The following is a 22,073-nucleotide window of genomic DNA, read 5'->3' as shown; positions in this document are numbered from 1 at the left end:
GGGAAAAATGTCACAGAACAACCTAATTTGGAGTTTGAGAAATTTCAGTTCATTCATTTTATGGAAAATGCATATATTACCTATCTAACTGGATCCTTTTAAAAATCCTTACGTGATATTTAACTATAGCCCTGCATTATTGAAAAGGCAAATATTTTCTCAATTGCTTCACTCTTTATACCTTACAGTCCATTTGTTGCCATAGCACTGATTGTGATGTCAAAATTACAATTAGTTACACTTGGAGACAACCAGAAAAAAGGCCAAGGGAGACTGTGCCCAGGTCTCAATAACGTGTGATTGCTGTACTAATTGTAAAACAGAAAGTTTAAATTCAAGAGACCTGGTTTCAGGCTCTGGCACTTACTAGCTACATCTCCTTGTGCAACTCATTTAATAGAACAATAATGTACGAGCTTGATTCCTTGAATCAAATAGTGTGCGTTCAAATCCCTGCTCTGCCAGTTAACATAGGCACGCTAGTTAACTTCTCTGTGCCTCTGTTCTTTACCTATAAATTGAGATACTATGACTGCCTATCTTGACAGGATTGTTGAAAGGATTACCTCCTCCCTACTAAGTGTTCAGAGTTTGCATTTATGAATAGTATCTTTATTTTGAGTGAGTCCATTATTAGGTAAAGTTCTTTGTAATCATTCCCTGAGTTTCTTCATCTTCAAAATCAGAATACAGTTGTAGGTACTTCACATGATTATTGTCAATACCATATGTGTAAACCCAAAGGGAAATATTTTGTAAGCTAAAAACACTAAATTAACATTTGGTTAACATATATATTCAGTTATTAGAAGATGATCTTTTATTAATTTTAAAAATATTTACTGAGTGGCTTGGAATATAAAAGGCACTGGACTAGACCTTGTGAAGAATATAAATCAGATATGAGTTCTATGCTTTAGTGGTAATACAAGAATATTAACACCTCTGATACAAGAAAGAAGATAATGGATATCAAATTTATACTCTACTTTGAAAGGAGTATCTTTGAGGTGAACACTGAAGGACAAGAAGAACTTAGCCACAGCGGAATGTGGGGAAAAGGGGAAAGGAGGCATCCCTGACATAGAAACAGTATGAGTAAAAGCTAGGAAGAGGAAAAACAAAAAGAGTGTATAGTGAAAAGTGAATGGTGCAATTTAGCCAGAGGAGAATATATGAAGGGAAGGGAAATGAGTAATGAGGATGAATCCACATAACAGAGTATGTTACATGTAGGAAAAACAATTGCCACAATTTATTTAATTTTTTTCCAGACATTTAATTGAATTAGATCAACTGCCACAATTTAAATTAAAAGTTATAAAGGATTGAGAAGGAGAGCCCAGGTGCAAAAGATATCATGGGAAAGGATTTTTAAAAAAGAAAAAGAAAAGAAAGCCTACTGACTCTCATATCAAGTTCAGATTCATGAACCTGATCTTTAAAACCTTTGATAATCTGTCCCAAAGCCAATCTTTTATCACCCTACTCATCAACTTTTCATTGGTTTCCTCTGAAGGCATCAAAAACAACAGTTCCCATCTTGGCTATTACTGGCTCCTGGCTTATTTTCTTCATCTTGTGTTTATCTACACCAGATTATAATCCATTCCTAAATCCCATTTCCATCAATCAGAAAGCCGTCCTTGATGACCTAGACATTACCATTCTCTTCCATTTTTACGTACTGCATTACATATCTAATAGATATGTAAACCTGAAGAGCTATCCCTGACCTATGAATAAAATGCCAGGGGTCCTGGCTGCTGGTCTTCTCTCTGATTTGGGGCATATTATCTAAGGCCACAGGTTTCCTCCTGGGTAAAATGAAGGGTTTGAGAATTAGCAAATGTTAAGGCCACTTCCCATTATTCATTCAACAAATATATAATGAGCATGCACCTGTGCTAAGCTCTACCCCAGGTGCTGAGGAAACAGTGGTGAAGACAAAATATCTATCTATCTATCTACCTACCTACCTACCTACCTATTATCTGTCTACCTACCTATAATACCTACCTATCTATGCTATCCATGCTGATTGCCTCCTGGTAGTGAAGTGGTTCTGAAATTTTAGCCTGCATTAGAATTACTTGAAAAGTTTATTAAAAGCGACTTCTGTTTCTGATGCAATAGATTTGGAGTAGGGCCCAAATTTTTGTATTTCTAAGATGTTTCTGGGCAATGCTGAAGCTACTGATAGACACTTAGAGAACTTCTACCTCTTATATTGCTGTATTGCCAGTGCTTGAAATAAATACTTATGAATGAAATAATATATTTAAGGCACTTTGTTAATTGATAAAGGGGGATCTTGAATGATTTTGTAGTTTAGAAGAAACATCATAATTCTACTAAAAGGTGAAAGAGTTACTATCATCAGAAAGGTACAGATAAGCAATAATTTCTGTCTAAAGAAAAAAGAAATTGCTTCCAACCTAGAGGATGGGGGAGGAAGATGAGGTAAAACTTTGTGGAAGAGTCTATTGAGCTATACCTTGACAGACCCATACACTTAATTCAAAAATGCCTATCATTCCGCAAAACATTTTTAGTTACTGTCTTTGGAATTTGTCTACTTAATCTATGGTGAATCGTTTTTTTTTTTTTTAAATACTCTCAAAGTCTACAGAATCCTTATTTTCTGATGTAAGTTTTGATATTTGGAAATAGCTAAGTATCATTTTTTTTTGCCAAATCTGGTCAGAAAATTGGGAATTTAGTTGCATTAATCCTGCTCTTTGTTGAAAACAAGATGTACTTTTGAATTAAGGTACCAATTTTCTAATATGACTTATAAATGGAGTCCCAAAGCAGTTTCAGGGAAGCAGTTTAATATATTGACTGCCACACTAGAAAAAAAAATTTTTCCTTGGGGCCACAGTGTTTTATTATGAAAGTAGTATAAAAACTTCAAAAACAAAATGATCCTTTCTAATTTAATGAAAAATTTGTTATTTTTTATTATTTTCTGTGTTTTCTTCAATAAAAAAGTAATATAAAAACTTGAAAATTAGTAATATAAAAAGTAATGTGAAAACTTAAAAAATAGTTCGTAAGGGTAAAATGTTGACTTGTTAGGGTTACATGTAATTTAAAGTAAACATAAATAGAAAAATGGAATTTGTTGACTTCTATTCATTTAATCCACATTTTTAGGATTAAATTGTCAATATTAATTGTAACAATAAAAACACAAGATTTTCACAAACCACCTGCAGGGTTTTGCCCAGCGGCCACCCATCACATAACATGTATGCTACAGTATGAGTTGCCTGCCCACCATGCGGTTCCCAAGGTAAAGAGACCTGTGAGATATATGCTTCACGAGGCCCTGGTCTCAAAACTATCGTGAGTTAAATACAACTCACATGAGAGTTAATGTGTTAAAAATAATTTTGAACAATGGATTAAGTTTATAGTTTCTGAACAGTCTGAAGGACAGCTCTCATTTGGCCATATATGCCATTGTGTATTTGTTTAAAAATCAGTCTTAGTATACTTGATACTTTGACTTATTGGAAGAATAGACATCTGAACATATAGAATATACCATGCATATCTTTCAGAGTTTATGCCATGCTATAAATACGTAAAGTTTAAACTTTATTAGCATAAAAAAGCAGTATAAAATGGATATTCTTCCAAGTTAGAGCTATGAAAAATATGTATTGGGACCAGAAAATGTACATAGGTTTCTAAGAGCTATTGGTGATTCTGGCCCATTCAATTAATATAATAGTAAATATTAATTTATGTGTTCTGGTCATCGAGTTACATGCTGAGTCACACTGGTCTTGTATGAAAGGGGCCATACAAAACCGTTCCTCTAGTTTCAAATAGGAGGACTAAAAAGAACACGGAAAGCCTGTGGCAAATAGCATATTCTATAGTCATAGCTTATTCCTTCTAGTTTGTCTCCAGAGTTCCTCAGCTGCTCTGTGTTCACCTAATCTTTGAGTCCAGGATATCTTCAGTATGGGATCAGCATGTACTAGATGTACTAGACCAGCATGGAAAATTATTAGATTTTTTTAAGCCTATACTTCACAACTTTTAACAGAGGGTACACTAAATTTAGTTTGGTCAGATGAATACGAAGAAAAAAGCTTTGAAATCCCTAGGACCACTGATTTCTAAAGGTCTGCAGACCAGCAGCATCAGCAACACCTGAGAACTTGTTAGAAATGACAATTCTCCAGACCTATAAAATTAGAATCTGACCAAACACACTGTGGATCTAGATAATTCTGATGCATGCTAAAGTATGAGCATCACTGGTTGAGACATTATCAATAGTTAGCAATAAAGAAACTCTGTCAGAAAAGCTGTTCTATGAATTTTATAATTTATTCTAATAGCCTATTACCATCCTCATGATTACTACATTTAATACACACAATTACACACATATACTCAATGTCTAAGTTGTCCTTGGATTTGTTTTTTGTTTCCTGAAATGATACTAGCCTCAACTTCCTTCACCCTTGACCCTAATGAAAGAATCGGGGTTAGGGGGGAGAATTGGAGGGAAGACAACATTACTAGTAGGCTATTCTGTTTCTTTGACATAGCAGGAAGATTTTATTAGGTGATATAAATACCTTATCACTTGCAGATATAAATTTTCATATGTCTTGGGTGAATAGCTATGTCCAAGACTGTTTTAAAGAATTATTAAAACATTTCAAGGTAAATGGACATTTTATCTTATGTGTAGCTAACCATTATACTTAAATCTAGTCATTGGACTAGGATACTCAAGACACATAATACAATTTTTTTTTTCTGAAACAAAGTTCCATGATCCTCTCAAAAGGCATATTTTAGAATAAAATAATTCCCTGTTTAAGAGTTAAGGCAAAGGCTTTGGAGCAGCGCAGTCCACAGATATATAACATAGTCTATATACGTGTAATTCCAAATTTTCTAACAGCCACATTAAAAAATGTAAAATGAAACAAGTGATGTTAATGTCAAAATACATTTTATTTAATCCAGTATATCAAAAAATTATTTCAGCATGTAAACAGTATACAATTGATGAGCTACTTTTACTTTTTTGTACTTAATCATCAAAATATTGCATATATTTTACATGCATAGCACATCTCAATTAGAATGTTAAATTTTAACTGGAAATATCTGATTTTTATTTAGAATTAACAAAGTTTATTATTGCAAGAGTAGATTCCACACCTAATTTGTTTCAAATACTAAAAAATTTTCCAATACCAAATATCAGCTTTTATATTTAAATTAATAAAAAATAAGTAACATTTAATTTCTCAATCACACTAGCCATATTTCAAGTACTCAGTACACGTGGCTAGTGGCTACCAGGTAGAATAGCGCTGCTCCGGAGCTATGCCAGACCAACCTGGGTAAGAACCCTGGCTTTGCCTTTCAGGTTGCTTGGCCTTGGGCACTTTACCTAAACTGGTTCTCTCCAAGCTTCAGCTCTATTTTCAAATGTGGGGCGGGGGAAACTCACACTCAATATGTTTCAACTTCTGCCTGCAAAACTAACACAAGAAAAAAAAAAATACACAATTTGTTTTTCCTTTCGTATTAGAGATGGTAGATTCCTTGTATCCCATTTTAAGATAAAAATCAGAATCAAGATCTAAATGTCCACATATTAGAACGGTTAAATGAATTTAATTAAGCCATACTCTTAAGTCATAAAACGGTATTTATTATGAATCACTAATTAATATTAAATCGGTTAATCTTATTAAAGAAGAAAATGGTAGGATCACGAATAGCACAACTGCCGCCTGTGTGCCAACACCTAGCAGGCCTGGCCGCCTATCAACAGCGGTTGCACAAAGCAACGGGGTGGGGGCGGGTCAGCTGGCACACGCTGCAGTTTATGTTTTTAGGCAGTTAATTTCTGAGTGTTTTCCTAAAAGGAGACATTACTTTTGTATATTAAGGGGCAAATCTGAAATCTGCTTTGAAACGACTATACTTCTGCCTCACATCCTGGAATGTAATTGTAAATATTAAATATACTATAACGAAGAGAAACGGCTATATGAAAACGCTTTTTCAGAACGACAAACACGCCGCCTTAAACCAGCTTTCGGTTGGCGGTTTCCCGCCGGGGGAACGGAAGCGAAACCGCCCATGACGTCAAGAAAGGCGTCCTCTCGCGGTTACCATGGTGAAGTCTATGCGGCCATCTTTACTGTGGTCGGGTCGCCACAAGCCTGTTGTGGTGGGGCGCTATGGAAAGTCGTCAGACTAAGAGGTGGCAAAGGAAGCATATGTCTCTAATTAGGGGCTGACAGAACCGTGAAGGATCGGAGGCTGAAAGCATTAGCTAAGTTACTAAATGGGATACAGGTTCCGCAGGCAAGCGGAACGATTTAAGCGTATCAGTGAGGTTTCTGCCCGGAGTTTGTGAGCCGCTTCCGTTGCTCAGCGGAAGTGCGGGGCGCAAGAGGACAGACTCTCCGAAGAATCCGCTATCGGCTGTGTGCACAACCGGAATCATGTCGAGTTTGGCGGTGAGAGACCCGGCAATGGATCGATCACTGCGTTCCGTGTTCGTGGGGAACATTCCGTATGAGGCAACTGAGGAGCAGTTAAAGGACATTTTTTCGGAGGTTGGTTCTGTTGTCAGTTTCCGGCTTGTATACGATAGAGAGACGGGAAAACCCAAGGGTTATGGCTTCTGCGAGTACCAAGACCAGGAGACCGCGCTTAGTGCCATGCGGAACCTCAATGGGCGGGAGTTCAGCGGGAGAGCGCTTCGGGTGGACAATGCTGCCAGTGAAAAGAATAAGGAGGAGTTAAAGAGTCTAGGGCCTGCAGCGCCCATCATTGACTCACCCTATGGGGACCCCATCGATCCAGAAGATGCCCCTGAATCGATTACCAGGGCAGTCGCCAGTCTCCCCCCGGAGCAAATGTTTGAGCTGATGAAGCAGATGAAGCTCTGTGTCCAAAACAGTCACCAGGAAGCTCGAAACATGTTACTTCAAAACCCTCAGCTGGCTTATGCGCTGTTGCAGGCACAAGTAGTGATGAGAATCATGGATCCAGAGATTGCGCTGAAAATTCTGCATCGCAAGATACATGTCACACCGCTGATCCCAGGCAAATCTCAGTCTGTCTCTGTCTCTGGCCCTGGCCCTGGCCCTGGCCCCGCGCTTTGCCCAGGACCTAATGTTCTGCTGAACCAGCAAAATCCTCCAGCCCCTCAGCCTCAGCATTTGGCTAGAAGACCTGTGAAGGACATTCCTCCTCTGATGCAGACTCCCATCCAGGGTGGAATTCCAGCTCCGGGGCCAATCCCAGCTGCAGTTCCCGGACCTGGGCCTGGTTCTTTAACTCCTGGAGGAGCAATGCAGCCTCAAGTTGGAATTCCAGGGGTTGGCCCCGTGCCTTTAGAGCGGGGGCAAGTGCAGATGTCAGATCCTAGAGCTCCTATACCTCGTGGACCCATGACTGCTGGTGGCCTGCCTCCTCGAGGACTGTTAGGAGATGCTCCAAATGACCCACGTGGAGGGACTTTGCTTTCAGTCACTGGAGAAGTAGAGCCCAGAGGTTATCTGGGCCCACCCCATCAGGGTCCCCCCATGCACCATGCCTCTGGTCATGACAGCCGCGGCCCTTCATCACACGAGATGAGGGGAGGGCCATTAGCAGATCCCAGAATGCTAATTGGAGAGCCCAGAGGACCCATGATAGATCAAAGAGGTCTACCTATGGATGGTAGAGGTAACAGAGATTCTCGCGGGATGGAGACTCGAGCCATGGAAACTGAGGTCTTAGAGACACGAGTAATGGAGAGAAGAGGAATGGAGACCTGTGCAATGGAAACCAGAGGGATGGAAGCAAGAGGCATGGATGCAAGAGGACTGGAGATGAGGGGCCCTGGCCCCAGTTCGAGAGGCCCTATGACTGGTGGAATCCAGGGTCCTGGCCCCATTAGTATAGGGGCAGGTGGTCCTCAGGGACCCAGACAGGTCCCAAGCATTTCTGGGGTGGGGAATCCCGGAGCTGGCATGCAGGGGGCAGGCATACAAGGAGGAGGAATGCAGGGGGCAGGTATACAAGGAGGAGGAGGAATGCAGGGGGCAGGCATACAAGGAGTGGGCATGCAGGGGGCAAGCAAGCAAGGTGGAGGCCAGCCTAGCAGTTTTAGTCCTGGGCAGAGCCAGGTAACTCCACAGGATCAAGAAAAGGCAGCTTTGATCATGCAAGTTCTTCAGCTGACTGCAGATCAGATTGCCATGCTGCCTCCTGAGCAAAGGCAGAGTATCCTCATTTTAAAGGAACAAATCCAGAAATCCACTGGAGCTTCTTGAAAGGTTTTAGAATATACTTGGCTTTAGTTTCAGAAAGTTTATTCTGTAGCATGAAGAATGGGTGCAAAAAGCATCCCCACACTTGAATGGTTAGGGTTTCCCTCCTCCTAGGACCTAATGTCATTTCTTGTTGTCTTTTTATTTCTTTCTTTTTTATTTTAAATTGAGGGTGGGGGAAGGAGGGATTGGGTCTGTTCACTTTAAGTCACTGTAAATAGGCAAAAATGGCTCTGAACATGATTATATTATGCCAAATAAGATAACAAAGAATATGCAGCAATATTAAAATGTCTACAATGTTAACTACATTTTTAAAATATTGAGTAAAACTATGTGAAAACTGCACAAAAAGCCTAAAAGGTGACTTGTTAAAATGGTAATGTACTAAGATTTAAGATTTTTGGTTGTATAACAAAATAAAGAAGTTTACCTTAAAATTATAAGATCTGTTTTTTGGTACACCATTTAAAATATGAAATCTTATTTGGGGGGCAATAGAATGCTGTATTAGGGGAAGCATTGCTTTAGTGTTTTAGAATTCTTTTGAAATGTTAGAACAGGATAAGTTTAAATTTGTGGTGTTGGAATGGTTTTTTCTAAAGCTGTGTTACTTGAAAAATCAAGGAATATATCTGGTTTGATGTTGCTTCGTTTATCCCATGTTTCGAGACCCTAAGCATGATGGTTTTGCTGGAACAGTTCTAGGATCAACCAGGTCACTTAAGTCTGCTTCTGATGAGACCCAGTAATCTCTTAGTAACTTCCTATTTTTTCAATAATCTTTAAGCCCTGAGTCTGAATCTATGTAATTCTCTCCCATCCTTCCCAAAGATCAGTGTCTAGGGACCATTTGATTTGGATGAGTTATATACAGCATTGGGCTTTTCATAAATTGTGGAAGGTTTCATTAAGTGAAAGTTCTCAGTTTCCTGGTCACTCGCTTCTGTACACAGATGATACCCATTTGGTCAAGCAGAATCAGGAATTAAAAATCTTAACTCTAAACATTTAACGTGCTTTTTAGCTTTCTTATTTCATAATCTACTTTTCTATCGCTTGCCATCTTGCAGTGCAAAGGTGTCATAGCTCACAGCAACCTCAAACTCCTGGGTGCCAGTGATCCTCCTCCCTCAGCCTCCCTAGTAGCTGGGACTACATGTGTGTGCCACTACACCCAGCTAAGTTTTCTACTTTTTGTAGAGGTGGGTCTCACTGTTGCTCAGGCTGATCTCAAACTCTTAGCTTCAAGCAGTCTTCTGGCCTCAGCCTCCCAAAGTGCTAGGATTATAGGCGTGAGCCACCATACCCAGCCGATATGTTTATTTTTAATGAATGTGTTATTCAAAAGTCATCCATTCTTGATATACTTGGGGCCTGATTACTTTTTTTTTAATAAAAGGCAAAACTAATGAAATTGCAGGAACAGATGGAACACCCTTTTTTAGATTCATTATCCATATAGTTTGGCAATTAAGATAACTATAAAGACATGCTATTTTATAGTTGGTACCAGTAGCAATACCTTGGTGATACTTAGATAATAGGCTTTTGTATGCTTTCCCCGGAAAGAACTGCGTTCTAGTGCTATCTTGTAGGTGTCTTCATTACTGAGAGCATTTGTCACATTGAGATGCACTATGTTTGCTTTTACCCTCTACTGCCCACTTTCACTTCTGATAGACCACAAACTGAACATGGGGACTATCTTATTCCTGTATTCACTATAGCAAAAATCACAGGTGGGAAGGAAGGACAAAACATTCTTTCAGAGTCTTAAGGGGAAAAAAAAAATCCCATTAAGAGCACATAAGCTTTCCCCATAAGGATTTAGACTCAACAGAGAACAAATGAGCTATAGCAATTATTGGCATTAGAATGTCAATTAGAAATAGATAATAAAAGCAGTCACCTTTAGTCTGGTAAGGCTAATAAAATAGTCTCCTCACTTCCTTTTCACCATCTGAATGTCCCAGGATTGATATAGAAGGTATAGAGCCTTATTTCATTTGATAATAAAGAATAATGCAAGCAATATTTGCTACAATCAGAATCTTTCACGCATTTTACTACACAATCATAGGTTACAACCCCTGGCATCCTGCATTTTCCCTAATATAGATAGATTGCAGATGAAATCACAAATTCATTCACAATCATAGTTGAAGATGATGGGGTGAAACACTGATTTACTAATGCTTCTTTAAGGCTTATCCTCTTGGGCAGTACATTTTTTGGGGGGGGATTATGAAATGATCAACTTTAATCAGTGCATGCCCATTGGCCTTTCCCCTTTTATATTACTGATGATTAATATCAAAAATGTGTTTTAACATCTGCTGACTTCCTAGGACTTATGATTTTGGAGTATTTGATAAGATAGAAGCGAATGTGAATCCCAGGCAAAGGTATGCTAATCTAAGTGAGATTATGAATGACTTTTTGACTATACTTTTCAGAATTCTAATGGTAGAAAAGCATTTTAAAAAAGAAAACCTTTAATATAATCACAGCTTACAAAGCTTCTTGCTTTTCCATGCTGTGATGGGACATTAACTAAGCACACAGAACCTAATTTCCTATGGTGTGTCAGGCCTTTCTCTTGGGTCTGATGAGGTCTAAGGATAATTATGTGCAACAACCTACTGTGGCAGAGAAACTGAATTATCAGTTACATCTCACAGTATTCTCACAAAAGAATGTCAGCCTCTCACTGCTTTATATTGTCAGCTAATCTCTAGACAGACTTTCCTGGTTGAAGCTTGCATTTTTTTTTTTTGAGACAGAGTCTCACTCTGTTGCCCTGGCTAGAGTGCTGTGGCATCAGCCTAGCTCACAGCAACCTCAACCTCCTGGGCTCAAGTGATCCTCCTGTCTCAGCCTCCCGAGTAGCTGGGACTACAGGCATGCGCCACCATGCCCTGCTAATTTTTTCTATATATTTTTAGTTGTTCAGCTAATTTGTTTCTATTTTTAGTAGAGATGGGGTCTCACTCTTGCTCAGGCTGGTCTCGAACTCCTGACCTTGAGGGATCCTCCAGCCTCGGCCTCCCAGAGTGCTAGGATTATAGGCATGAGCCACCATGTCCGGCCTGGAGCTTGCTTTTTTCATCAATCTCTTATTAAGAATGTTCTATGGACAAGAACTAATTTATATTTGAGAAATTAACTTATTATGTTAAACCATTCATAAATAAATTTTAATATTAAATACTATGAATATGAACATTATATGATATTTGTATGTTATATAATATGCTTATATATTTCATATATATATTTATTTCAGATCTTAATTGAACCAGATCTTTTAATATTTTCATTTATTTTTATGCATCCTGAAACAACAGTTTACTCCTTTGGTTGAAAATTCACCTTCAAAAATATTCATATTACAAATTACTTTTCTCAAGAGATACTAACTATCATGTTTCTTTTTGGTATTTCTCTACCACAATATATAACTTTGTCAGTAGAGGGAATGTATTGTGTCAACAGTGATGTTTGGGGTAGTTTGTCAAAAATAATAACAAATCTGGTGCTTATTAAATACTGTATAAAAAATACCCAAATATTTCCTTAGAAAAAGGAGCAAGATATCTGGTTAATAACAGTTCTTTATAACCAGGAGTTGATTTAGATCCCAAAAGTAGGTAACTAATTATCAAGAAAAAGAACAACATACTCAACATTCTCAATCGTAACTAATTTTGTATGATTCACTGTGTATAATATCTGCAGATGTGAAATGAATCTCATATGTGTCACCAAGTTTGGTCTTTAAAAAATTATATCTGCTTGATTACTTATTTGTTGTCTCTCGTCAAAGTAGAATGGACAATCTCTTGGGCATCAAGAAATGAAACTAGCAGTTTCCCCCAAATTATTTTGTCTCCTTCATTTAATTAGCTGTTTTAATTATAATTCTGTCTTGTTATATTATAAATTTTTTTTTTTTTTTTTTGAGACAGAGTCTCGCTGTGTTGCCCAGGCTAGAGTGAGTGCCGTGGCATCAGCCTAGCTCACAGCAACCTCAAACTCCTGGGCTTAAGCGATCCTACTGCCTCAGCCTCCCCAGTACCTGGGACTACAGGCATTCGCCACCATGCCCGGCTAATTTTTTCTATATATATATATTTTAGTTGACCAGATAATTTCTTTCTATTTTTAGTAGAGAAGGGGTTTCGCTCTTGCTGAGGCTGGTCTTGAACTCCTGACCTCTAGCGATCCACCCACCTCGGCCTCCCAGAGTACTAGGATTACAGGCGTGAGCCACCGCGCCCGGCCTATATTAGAAATATTTTTCAGTAATTCTGCATAAGTCTCTGGACCACTTCACTGTACCCATCAACCTCTTTTTGCTCTACCACCTCATGTTGCCTGGAGTGAATATGAAGCAACCTTTGCCAATTTAGGAATCTACTTATGTATTTTTTTTCCTTGCATATTAATGTAAAGGCTTCAAGTTAATATTCCTCAGAAAAAGGATACATTTACTATAAGTAGGTCCCCAATTTCCTTTATCTTAAAGGTTCATTTTAGTAATATTCCAAGTGTGTGCCACATTAAAAAATAGTATAGTCAAGTTAATAATGTGATAGAAAGGTCGATCAATATAGGGCTTGGTTTTATAAATGCTTTAACATTTTAAAAATCATGCTCCATATCCCAAATATTACCCTTGTTCACATGTTGAATCAATGTAGCAACATTAATCAGGACTGAAAACATCGCCAGACACAAACTTTGTTTGAGGAGGGTAAACACAACCATTGGCTATTAATAAAATATAATTCCTATCTGTAGCTAAGACTATATCTAAAATGATTTCTTCTTTTTACACTTGTCAGTTATCAGTCAGAGAAAAAGATCTTCATTTATTTTAAGCAACAGAGAAATTAAATTGTTGAAATCTCTAGAATCATTGTTAATTTTATCAGTTTTGTCCCTAAAAGTTTTAAATATCTTCGGACAAGGAACCTCCTATCAGTGACTTGTGGGCCAACTGAGCCAACAGATAAATTTCATTTGACCAGCCCAATTTCCTCAAAAATTTTGAATTTGAAAGCCTGTAGGTGTGTCCTATATTCTCCAATTTGGCCACAAGCACAACTTCTTCCTGTAGTCTTATATTAGGCTTGATTCACACAATTACCTGCTGGCCCTTGTAATATTTTGAATTTACAACTCCTGTTTTTACTCTGTATAAAAACACAGCTATTAGATTCATTTGAAATTATTAGTGTCTAATTTCACAAATGTGAAAGAGAAAAACTGTTCAGCAACTTGTTCAACAAGTATATTTCTGCAAAACCAACCACCAACAAAATAAACAAAAAGCCAGAGCAAACAAAAACAAAAACATGATACATTTTTTATTTTTATTTTTTAACTTATTTTTATTTTTTATTTTTGAGATGGAGTTTTGCTCTGTTGCCTGGGCTAGAGTGCTCTGGCGTCAGCCTAGCCCACAGCAACCTCAAACTCCTGGGCTCAAGCGATCCTCCTGCCTCAGGCTCCTGAGTACCTGGGACTACAGGCACTTGCCACCACTCCTGGCTAATTTTTTGTTTCTGTTTTTAGTTGCTTGGCTAACTTTTTCTATTTTTAGTAGAGACAGGGGTCTCACTCTTGCTTAGGCTGGTCTCGAACTCCTAACCTCAAGTGATCCTCCTGCCTCAGCCTTCCAGAGTGCTAGGATTACAGGCCCCAGCCACCCTGCCCGGCCATGATACATTTTTTATTTATAGATTTTCATGAGGTATTCTAAACAAAGAAATGTCATAGAATGCTAACCCGATAAGTATATTTCTCCCACAATTTTTTTGTATTTTCAATAAATATTAACCCAAAATAGCTACATCCTCTTTTTCAATTCAAAAATTTATATATAATGTAAGAAATATACACTATAAATATTCGTGAATATTAAATGTTAATAGCTCTAGAATGAACATATGTTTAGTATACATAGTGGAAGAGTTATCTGTTCTCAACTAATTTTAGAAAATGATCCACTATGTAATTTCCAACTAAACAAAACAAAAAAACCTTAATCAGATTATGCTATCCCCTGTTAAAAAAACCTCTCATGATTTACATTGCTCCTAGAATAAAATTCAACATCCTTACCCTGCCTTATAAAGCCCTACTAAGTTGGTTCTTCACTATACCAGCACCACATCCTACCACTGGCTGCTCACTCACTGCTACAACTACTTTGGGCCTTACTTCATTTCCTTGAATTTGCTACACTCATTTTCATCTCTGTGCTTGCAGTTTCCCTTGCTCATTGCCCACTCTTTCCAAGGCCTTTGAATGTCATTTTAGTTGATTCTCTTTACTCAAGACTTAATATACCACTTATTCAGAGAGGCCTTTCCTGAACACCTGGGAAATCATAGACAAAGCATATGTTTAAATGGTCTCCCCATTCTCTCCCATTTCCTTGTTGTCTTTCTTTTTTGTGTTTGTTAAGAGTAGTTGTCTTGCCTGAGGGCCACTTAAACATTTTGTAGGATTAATCCATGTTCTGTAATCCTTTGGAAAAACATATCAATTGTTCTAGGCACACAACAAACTTGATGATTGTCACTAATGGGATACTCTTTATTATGCCTGTGTTAAATTTATTATGTCAATTGTGTTTGTTCCCAAACAGATCTATGCTAGTTGTACCTATCACTATAATATATAGGTATGCATATAGACACAGACATAAGTATAGATAGATATGGATCACTGCAATATATAGATATGCATATGGGCACAGACATAGGTATAGATATAAAGATATAGATATTACATGTGTATATATGAAATATAATTGCAAAAATATACGGTTATTTTTATAAAAATTATGTTGAATGCTTTGAAATATATATTTATCACATCAACTGTGTTTGATCATAAACCAGTTTATACCAATTGTGCTAATTTTTGTAATATACATATATAGATAGATATGGATATATTAACATGAGTGTGAAAAAGGCTATTTCTATGAAACTATGCTGAATGTTTTCAAAAGATTTTATAAAGATCAGTGGCTAAAAATGGATCATTGTTAAATTTTGTAGGATCAAGATAATTTTAAAAATGGTTTAGGAACCTTTAAAATCTAGAATTACGTATTCTGATACTTTGTTAAGTGTCCAAATTTTTGTTTTAGTTTAAAGGAAGATAGAAACTGGTAGCCTTAAACAAAATGTTGTGTCAAAACTTCAATTACCTCCCGGAAATTTTTCAGGCAGTGGAGAAAAAAGTCCTTGGGGAAATATAATCCGACGTTTGGTGCTGTCATAGTCGGCTCCCTTCCACCCCCATGGGGATTACCAACGAAAGACACCAACTGCCACCTTTCCCCTTCCCCATGGTGTCCTATGCTCAAGGACATGGAACATGGTCATGATCTCTTGCTAAGTTAAGTGTGCTCCTTAGATCAGCAGCACCAACATCACCCAGGAGCCTGTTAGAAATGCATCGGGGGACCCAGCCCAGACCTGCTGAAGCAGAATCTGCATTTTAATAAGATCCCCAGGGATCCACATGCAAATGAAAGTCTGAGAAGCACTGCTAAAAACTAATCTTAAGAGAAATAAAATCGAAAGCACACAAAAAGCACCTTAAATTATGACAAATAGAAGGAAAAATTTTTAATTTACCCAAATGACTGCCTATCCATTGGCAGAGAAGATCAAGAATTGGCAAAAATTGGCCGGGCGCGTGGCTCATGCCTATAATCCTAGCACTCTGGGAGGCTGAGGCGGGAGGATTGCTTGAGGTCAGGAATTTGAGAACAGCCTGAGCAAGAGCAGACCCTCAGGAGTGGTGGCAAGCACCTATAGTCCCAGGTATTCGGGAGGCTGAGGCAAGAGGATCTCTTGAGCCCAGGAGTTTGAAGTTGCTGTGAGCTAGGCTGACACCACTGCGCTCTAGCTCAGGCAACAGAGTGAGACTCTGTCTCAAAAAATAAATAAATGAAAAGAATTGTCAAAAATCCCTACCCAGTCTGAGGAAAATACAGAAGGTAGCCCCTCTATTAGAAGCTATATTGAATAAGTGAACAGACAAACAAAAATCCCATTCCTTCACCGATAATTTGAGTTAACATTGGGTCTAATGGGAAACCTAAGATAAAATGTCATATTTGAAATTTTTGTTTTGGGAACACACTTGAATGCATTTTATCCATATGTGTGACCCTTTTTTTCCTCAGATGCAGAGGAGAAGTTGTGTTGAATTGACAAAAACAATACATTTATATTTATTACATATGGACACTAGAAACATGACATATCAAAAATTGTTTTGCCCAAGCTGTGACTCTTTGGGATGAATGTTGCCTTTATAAAAAATTCTCATAAAACCTGAATTGTCCGCCAGTCCAGCAAGTCTCATCATTTTCCTGGTAAAACATACTATCCAGACAGGAATGCTGACAGTAGGGTACTACACCTCCTTTTGTAAATGTCTCTCCCTACGACCCAGGAATATTGCCTAACAAACTCTCACATGACTTACCATCTAGACAACAGAAGAAATCTTGAAATCATAAAATCAACATACTTATGATTTAGTGAGACTAAACCTTCGACAAAATTCTGCTGTTAACAATTTTTCAAACCTCATCTAAATATTCTAAAGTACCAATATAAGAATAGTTAAAAGGGTAAGCCTAGTACTTGTTCTGTTAATTCATTTTCAGAAGATTTATTGGAAACAATATCAAAACTTGATGCTGCAATTTGTGCCTGTAAACCTTGTCTTTGAACCTAATCATAATTAAGGATACAAATTAACCAAATCAACATTTGTTAATTAAGCAAATGAGGATTTTTTTTTTCTTAAAGAAAAGTTTACATTAGGTTTAAGTGATGGAGCCCAAAACATTTCTAGCAAATAACAATTTAAATTCAAATCAAGGCCTTTTAAATGGTGACATCAAAGCATCATTGTGAGGCTGTAAACATGACCTGAGAACACAGGAATCTCTCCTATTCACGTATGTTCAGATTACTTGTATTCCAGTCCTAATTTGGGGCTTCATTTGCCTAGGTGGGGGAACACATTTGCTTAATTAGAATGTTTTGTATATTGGAAGTGAGATGATTTATGTGAGGATCATTGGGTGGTAGGGATATTGTTGTCATTTTTAGTAATTTTAGAAATATTTCCCCTAGTTACGCCTGTGCTGGGACATGGAAACCAGTTGAGCCTTGACCAGTCATAACCTTGGTTTACCAGCCACAAACCTTTGGTTTAATATGGCCAAAACTGCCCCTCCTGGGGAATGAGAGCTGGATTATCCTGGGTAGAGGAGAAAAGAAACTTTTTGCATCTTTTGTCCATTCTCCCATTTACCCAGGATTATTCACAAGGAGGGGGAAGATTGACGAGCTGGCCTCCAAGTCAGCCAGTGCCAGCCAAGCAGGATTGTGAAACTGATCTCTCAGGGGCTACACTGTGGGGAAGTCAGACAAGTTACCAGGGCTGGAAAGTGGTGCTTCAGTACAAATTCACTCTTCAAGGAGAGAGAGGAAGGAATGAGGGAGGGAGGGCTTAGTTGTTTTATTTTTTTTCCTCTAAGCCTTCTACCCCCGCCCCCCAAACCATAGACTTGTTCCACATGCACAATCATGGCTGGCCTTTCCAAGCACGAGCAGCTGTCTCCAGCTCATCTTCAGGCACCCACTATGTCTTCTGGGTCTTACTACCACACCACTAAAACTTTTTGATTTGGCTTTTTATTTTAATAAAGAAGAAAATGTCACGTATTGATATGGACATGAAATATAATTGTTTAAAATGTTTTTCATTCCAATAGGCATTTTAGTCTGCACAGTAAGCAAATACTTTGGGTTGATGCAAAGAGACTGTAATAGTGGAATTTCAGACATCAGCCACAAGATCAATTTGAGGGGAGGGGAGGTATTTGTTTTTGAGGAAGGGAGGTGGTAGCAAGGCTCTTTCAAGTGCTCCAAAACTAACACAGATGCCATTTGTGAGTTCTTTGTCCTCTTCTGGAAGGTTGGGTCATGGATAACACATAAACAGCATCTATCGAGAACCTACTAAATGCCAGGGACTTGACATGCATCATCTCTAATTTCACTAAAACTGGAGGAAGTATGAAGAAACAAGCTCAGAGAAGTTAACTAGCTTGCCCTGAGTCACACAGCTTATAGGACATAGAAGCATGCAAGCTTTCCTGACTCCTAAGCCATTACTCTCCCAATTATATTATTCTTCCTTAAGGAAGAGATAGTAATAAGGTAGGACAATGTCCACACTGGAGTTGAATTTGAAGAAACATCAGGGATCATTTTCACTACATAAGGAAGGTCATCATAGGTCTAGAGGAGACGATTTGGGGGCAACAAGTGAAAGATTTACAAAATCAATCTTTTGTCCTTACGTTTTTTTTTTTCTCCAAAGAACCAAGTATTAGACCTGGACTTTGGAAGAACAGAGGAAAATGAAAAACAAAACTTAGAATGGAGGCCGGGCGTGGTGGCTCACACCTGTAATCCTAGCACTCTGGGAGGCCGACGCGGGAGGATTGCTTGAGGTCAGGAGTTCGAGACCAGCCTCAGCAAGAGCAAGACCCCGTCTCTACTAAAAATAGAAACAAATTATCTGGCCAACTAAAAAATATATATAGAAAAAATTAGCTGGGCATGGTGGTGCATGCCTGTAGTCCCAGCTACTGGGGAGGCTGAGGCAGTAGGATCGCTTAAGCCCAGGAGTTTGAGGTTGCTGTGAGCTAGGCTGATGCCACGGCACTCACTCTAGCCCGGGCATCACAGTGAGACTCTGTCTCTAAAAAAAAAAAAAAAAAAACTTAGAATGGAAATATATTTATATGAAATAACAATAGATTATTAGACAGGGTCTCACTCTGTCACTCAGGCTGGAGTGCAAGTGGCAAGAGCACTGATCACTGTAACCTCAGACTCACAGTGTTGGGATTACAGCCTTGATGTCTTTTTTTAACATTTTATTTTATTTCATTTTATTTTATTTATATAAATTACATATCTCAAATTCACCCATTTAAAGCATACTAAAAACCCATGCAATGGTTTTTAGTATATTCACAGGGTTGTGTGACCATTATCACAACCTATATTTAGAACATACTCATTGCCCCATAAGGAAACCCTGGATTCATTAGAACTCACTCCCCACCCTCACTCTTCCACTCTCAGCCTCATGCCACCATTGATCTACTTTCTGTCTCTATAGATATTCTGGACATTTCATATAAATGGAACATATAATATGTGGGGTCTCTTTTGACTAGCTTCTTTTACTTAGCCTGATGTTTTCTAGATTCATCCATGTGGTAGCATTATTGTCAATTAATATTCCATTGTATGAATGTACCACACTTTATCCATTCACCAGTTGATAGATATTTGTGTTGTTTCCACTTTTTGGCCATTATGAACAGTGCTGCTATGAACACTTGTTTGCACATAGGTTTTCTTTTCTCTTAGGTATATATGCCTAGGAGTGGAATTCTTACATCATCTGGGAACTTTACGTTAACCTTTAGAGGAATCATCAGACTGCTGTCCAAAATGCCTGTACCATTTTACATTCCCACCAGCAACAAATCAAAGTTCGATTTTTCTCCATATCCTTGTCTACACTTATTGTTTCTTTTTGATTACAGCTATCCAAATATATGTGAAATGGTATATCATCGTGGTTTTAATTTGCATTTAAGAAAATGGCTAATGATATTCAGCATCTTTTCATGTGCTTATTGGCTATTCATATAGTTTCTCTGGTAAAATGCCTGTTAGCTATGATCTATTTACTATAAATAAAATAAGCAAACAAAATAATATGTTTCATGATTTCAGAATTTCTATTGTAGGTAAGCAGATAATCAGAAGACAGATTCTTTACAATATGAAAGAAATGAGATCTTTTGTGATTTAAGAACTGATCTAAAATAGGAAGAATCAAGTTGTCAAGGCAGAAATGAGGGTTTTCAATGATATTCTTACACCCTTTTGGAAAGGGCAGGTAATCATTTTCTTGGTTTATAGCTGTGCAGACATTAGCTGAATCTAAAAGGAATTGAGGATGCTTTTCCAGGGAGGTAGTACAGTGTTATAACAAAGATCTTGGTCTCTGCCTGTGTTAAAATTCTGGCTCTAGCACATACTACTTTTGTGACTCATTTCTATGTCTCAACTGTCAAAATCTGTACACCAGGCAGAATACCTCCTGGGGTAGTTGAGAGGGTTATTTGATAAAGCACTTTGTACCATACCTACATACAATAAGCTCTTAATGTGCAATATATACTGGTTATTGATGTTATTCCAAAATAAAAAGTAAAACTGTAGAAATAAAAACCATGAGAGCAACATAAAACATGGGCCAGCTCTGGTTGCTTGTCCAGCCACTGAGAAAGAAAGAGAGGGATAGAGGTTGGAAGGCATCCTCTCAGCTTCAGTTGAGAGGAAGGGGACACTCTAAGAAAAGTTTGTTAGCAGAGTAACAGGCATTTTAAACTAGAAGGATCTGGTCCATGTTTTGGAGCAGACTGTACGATCTGGGCAGAGGAAGAAAAGTGTCACCTCTCTCCTTTACCACTTTTCTTATATTTGTAGTATAACTGTATTTTGTACAAGAAGAAATCTAACACAAAGTTGACAATGGCAAAGTCAATCTTACGTTGAAAAACCCTCTAAGAGCTGACTCTTTTTGACCCAAGGGGCTTTAAGCTCCTGAAATCTTGTTTTAGACAAACCAATAGAAATGGTAACAGGATTTCATCTGGCTTGGGCTTTTATGGCTTATATATTTCTATTTCCTATAGCTTTATCGAGTACAATAGAGGGCAGATTTTTAAAAATGTGTTTCCTTTATCTAACACAAACTTTAATAATCCAATAAAAAAGTTTGAGAAACTGTTCACACAATTTGTTATAATGTTATCTATAGGGTACATCTTAAATGTTTGTTTTATAAATGAAGTGGAAGAGCTTTTGAAAGCCCTTTCTTCCTGCTTTCAAAGTTGGTACATACCATGTCATAGTATCAATTAAACCTTTCAAAATAAATGCATCAAAATGCTATGATTTAATTAGTCCTCTTCATATGTTTGTGTTTTACACATATATGGTGTTTCTGAGCCTGACCTAACAAAATGGTCCTACAAAATTACATGTATTAAAAAAAGCTTTTATGAAGTATTGCCAGCTCAAATGAAGAGTATTAAAATAACACAAATCCTATAATTATGCTTATTTTACCATAACTTGGGAACTCCCACAATTCTGAATTACATTGAAATCCAATGTCAGAAATGTTCTTTTTTTAGGGGAATGCATGTTTTATTTAGGAGCTGCTAATGAGCATATTCTTTAACATTCACTTGGCATTAATTTAGCAAATACTTTTTGGTTTCTATAAGCAGATTTATGTAAAAATAGTCATGTTTTGAGGAATATTTACTTCTGACTACTGTATTTCTCAAATTTTTACTTATGAAAAATAAAAGCAAAAAAAATTTCCAGTTTATAAACCTGTTCCCATATAATTAATTTAAATTTAATATTCTCTATCTGTACTTCTGGTATGGCAGTCAGTAGCTTCATGTAGCTATTGAGAAATTAAACTGTCAATAGGGACAGTTAGGCCGGGCATGGTGGCTCAAGCCTGTAATCCTAGCACTCTGGGAGGCCAAGGCTGGTGGATCATTTGAGCTCAGGAGTTCGAGACCAGCCTGAG

General features: G+C 37.7%; 2 protein-coding genes across 3 annotated transcripts in view; one reads left to right on the top strand and one right to left on the bottom strand.

Moving 5' to 3' along the window:
• PRKG1 (protein kinase cGMP-dependent 1) overlaps positions 1–22,073 on the bottom strand; it is a 1,158,333-nt gene that overhangs the window by 519,525 nt on the left and 616,735 nt on the right. The window lies entirely within an intron of this gene.
• CSTF2T (cleavage stimulation factor subunit 2 tau variant) lies at positions 6,322–8,757 on the top strand. Its single transcript, XM_045569365.1, has one exon. It carries the CDS (start codon positions 6,501–6,503, stop codon positions 8,319–8,321), a length of 1,821 nt encoding a protein of 606 aa, XP_045425321.1. The 5' UTR covers positions 6,322–6,500; the 3' UTR covers positions 8,322–8,757.

The sequence above is a fragment of the Lemur catta genome, chromosome 14, assembly GCF_020740605.2.
Source record: "Lemur catta isolate mLemCat1 chromosome 14, mLemCat1.pri, whole genome shotgun sequence".
Lineage (NCBI taxonomy): Eukaryota > Metazoa > Chordata > Mammalia > Primates > Lemuridae > Lemur > Lemur catta.
Note: the sequence above shows the minus strand (reverse complement) of the source record. Positions and strands in the feature narration are given on the sequence as shown.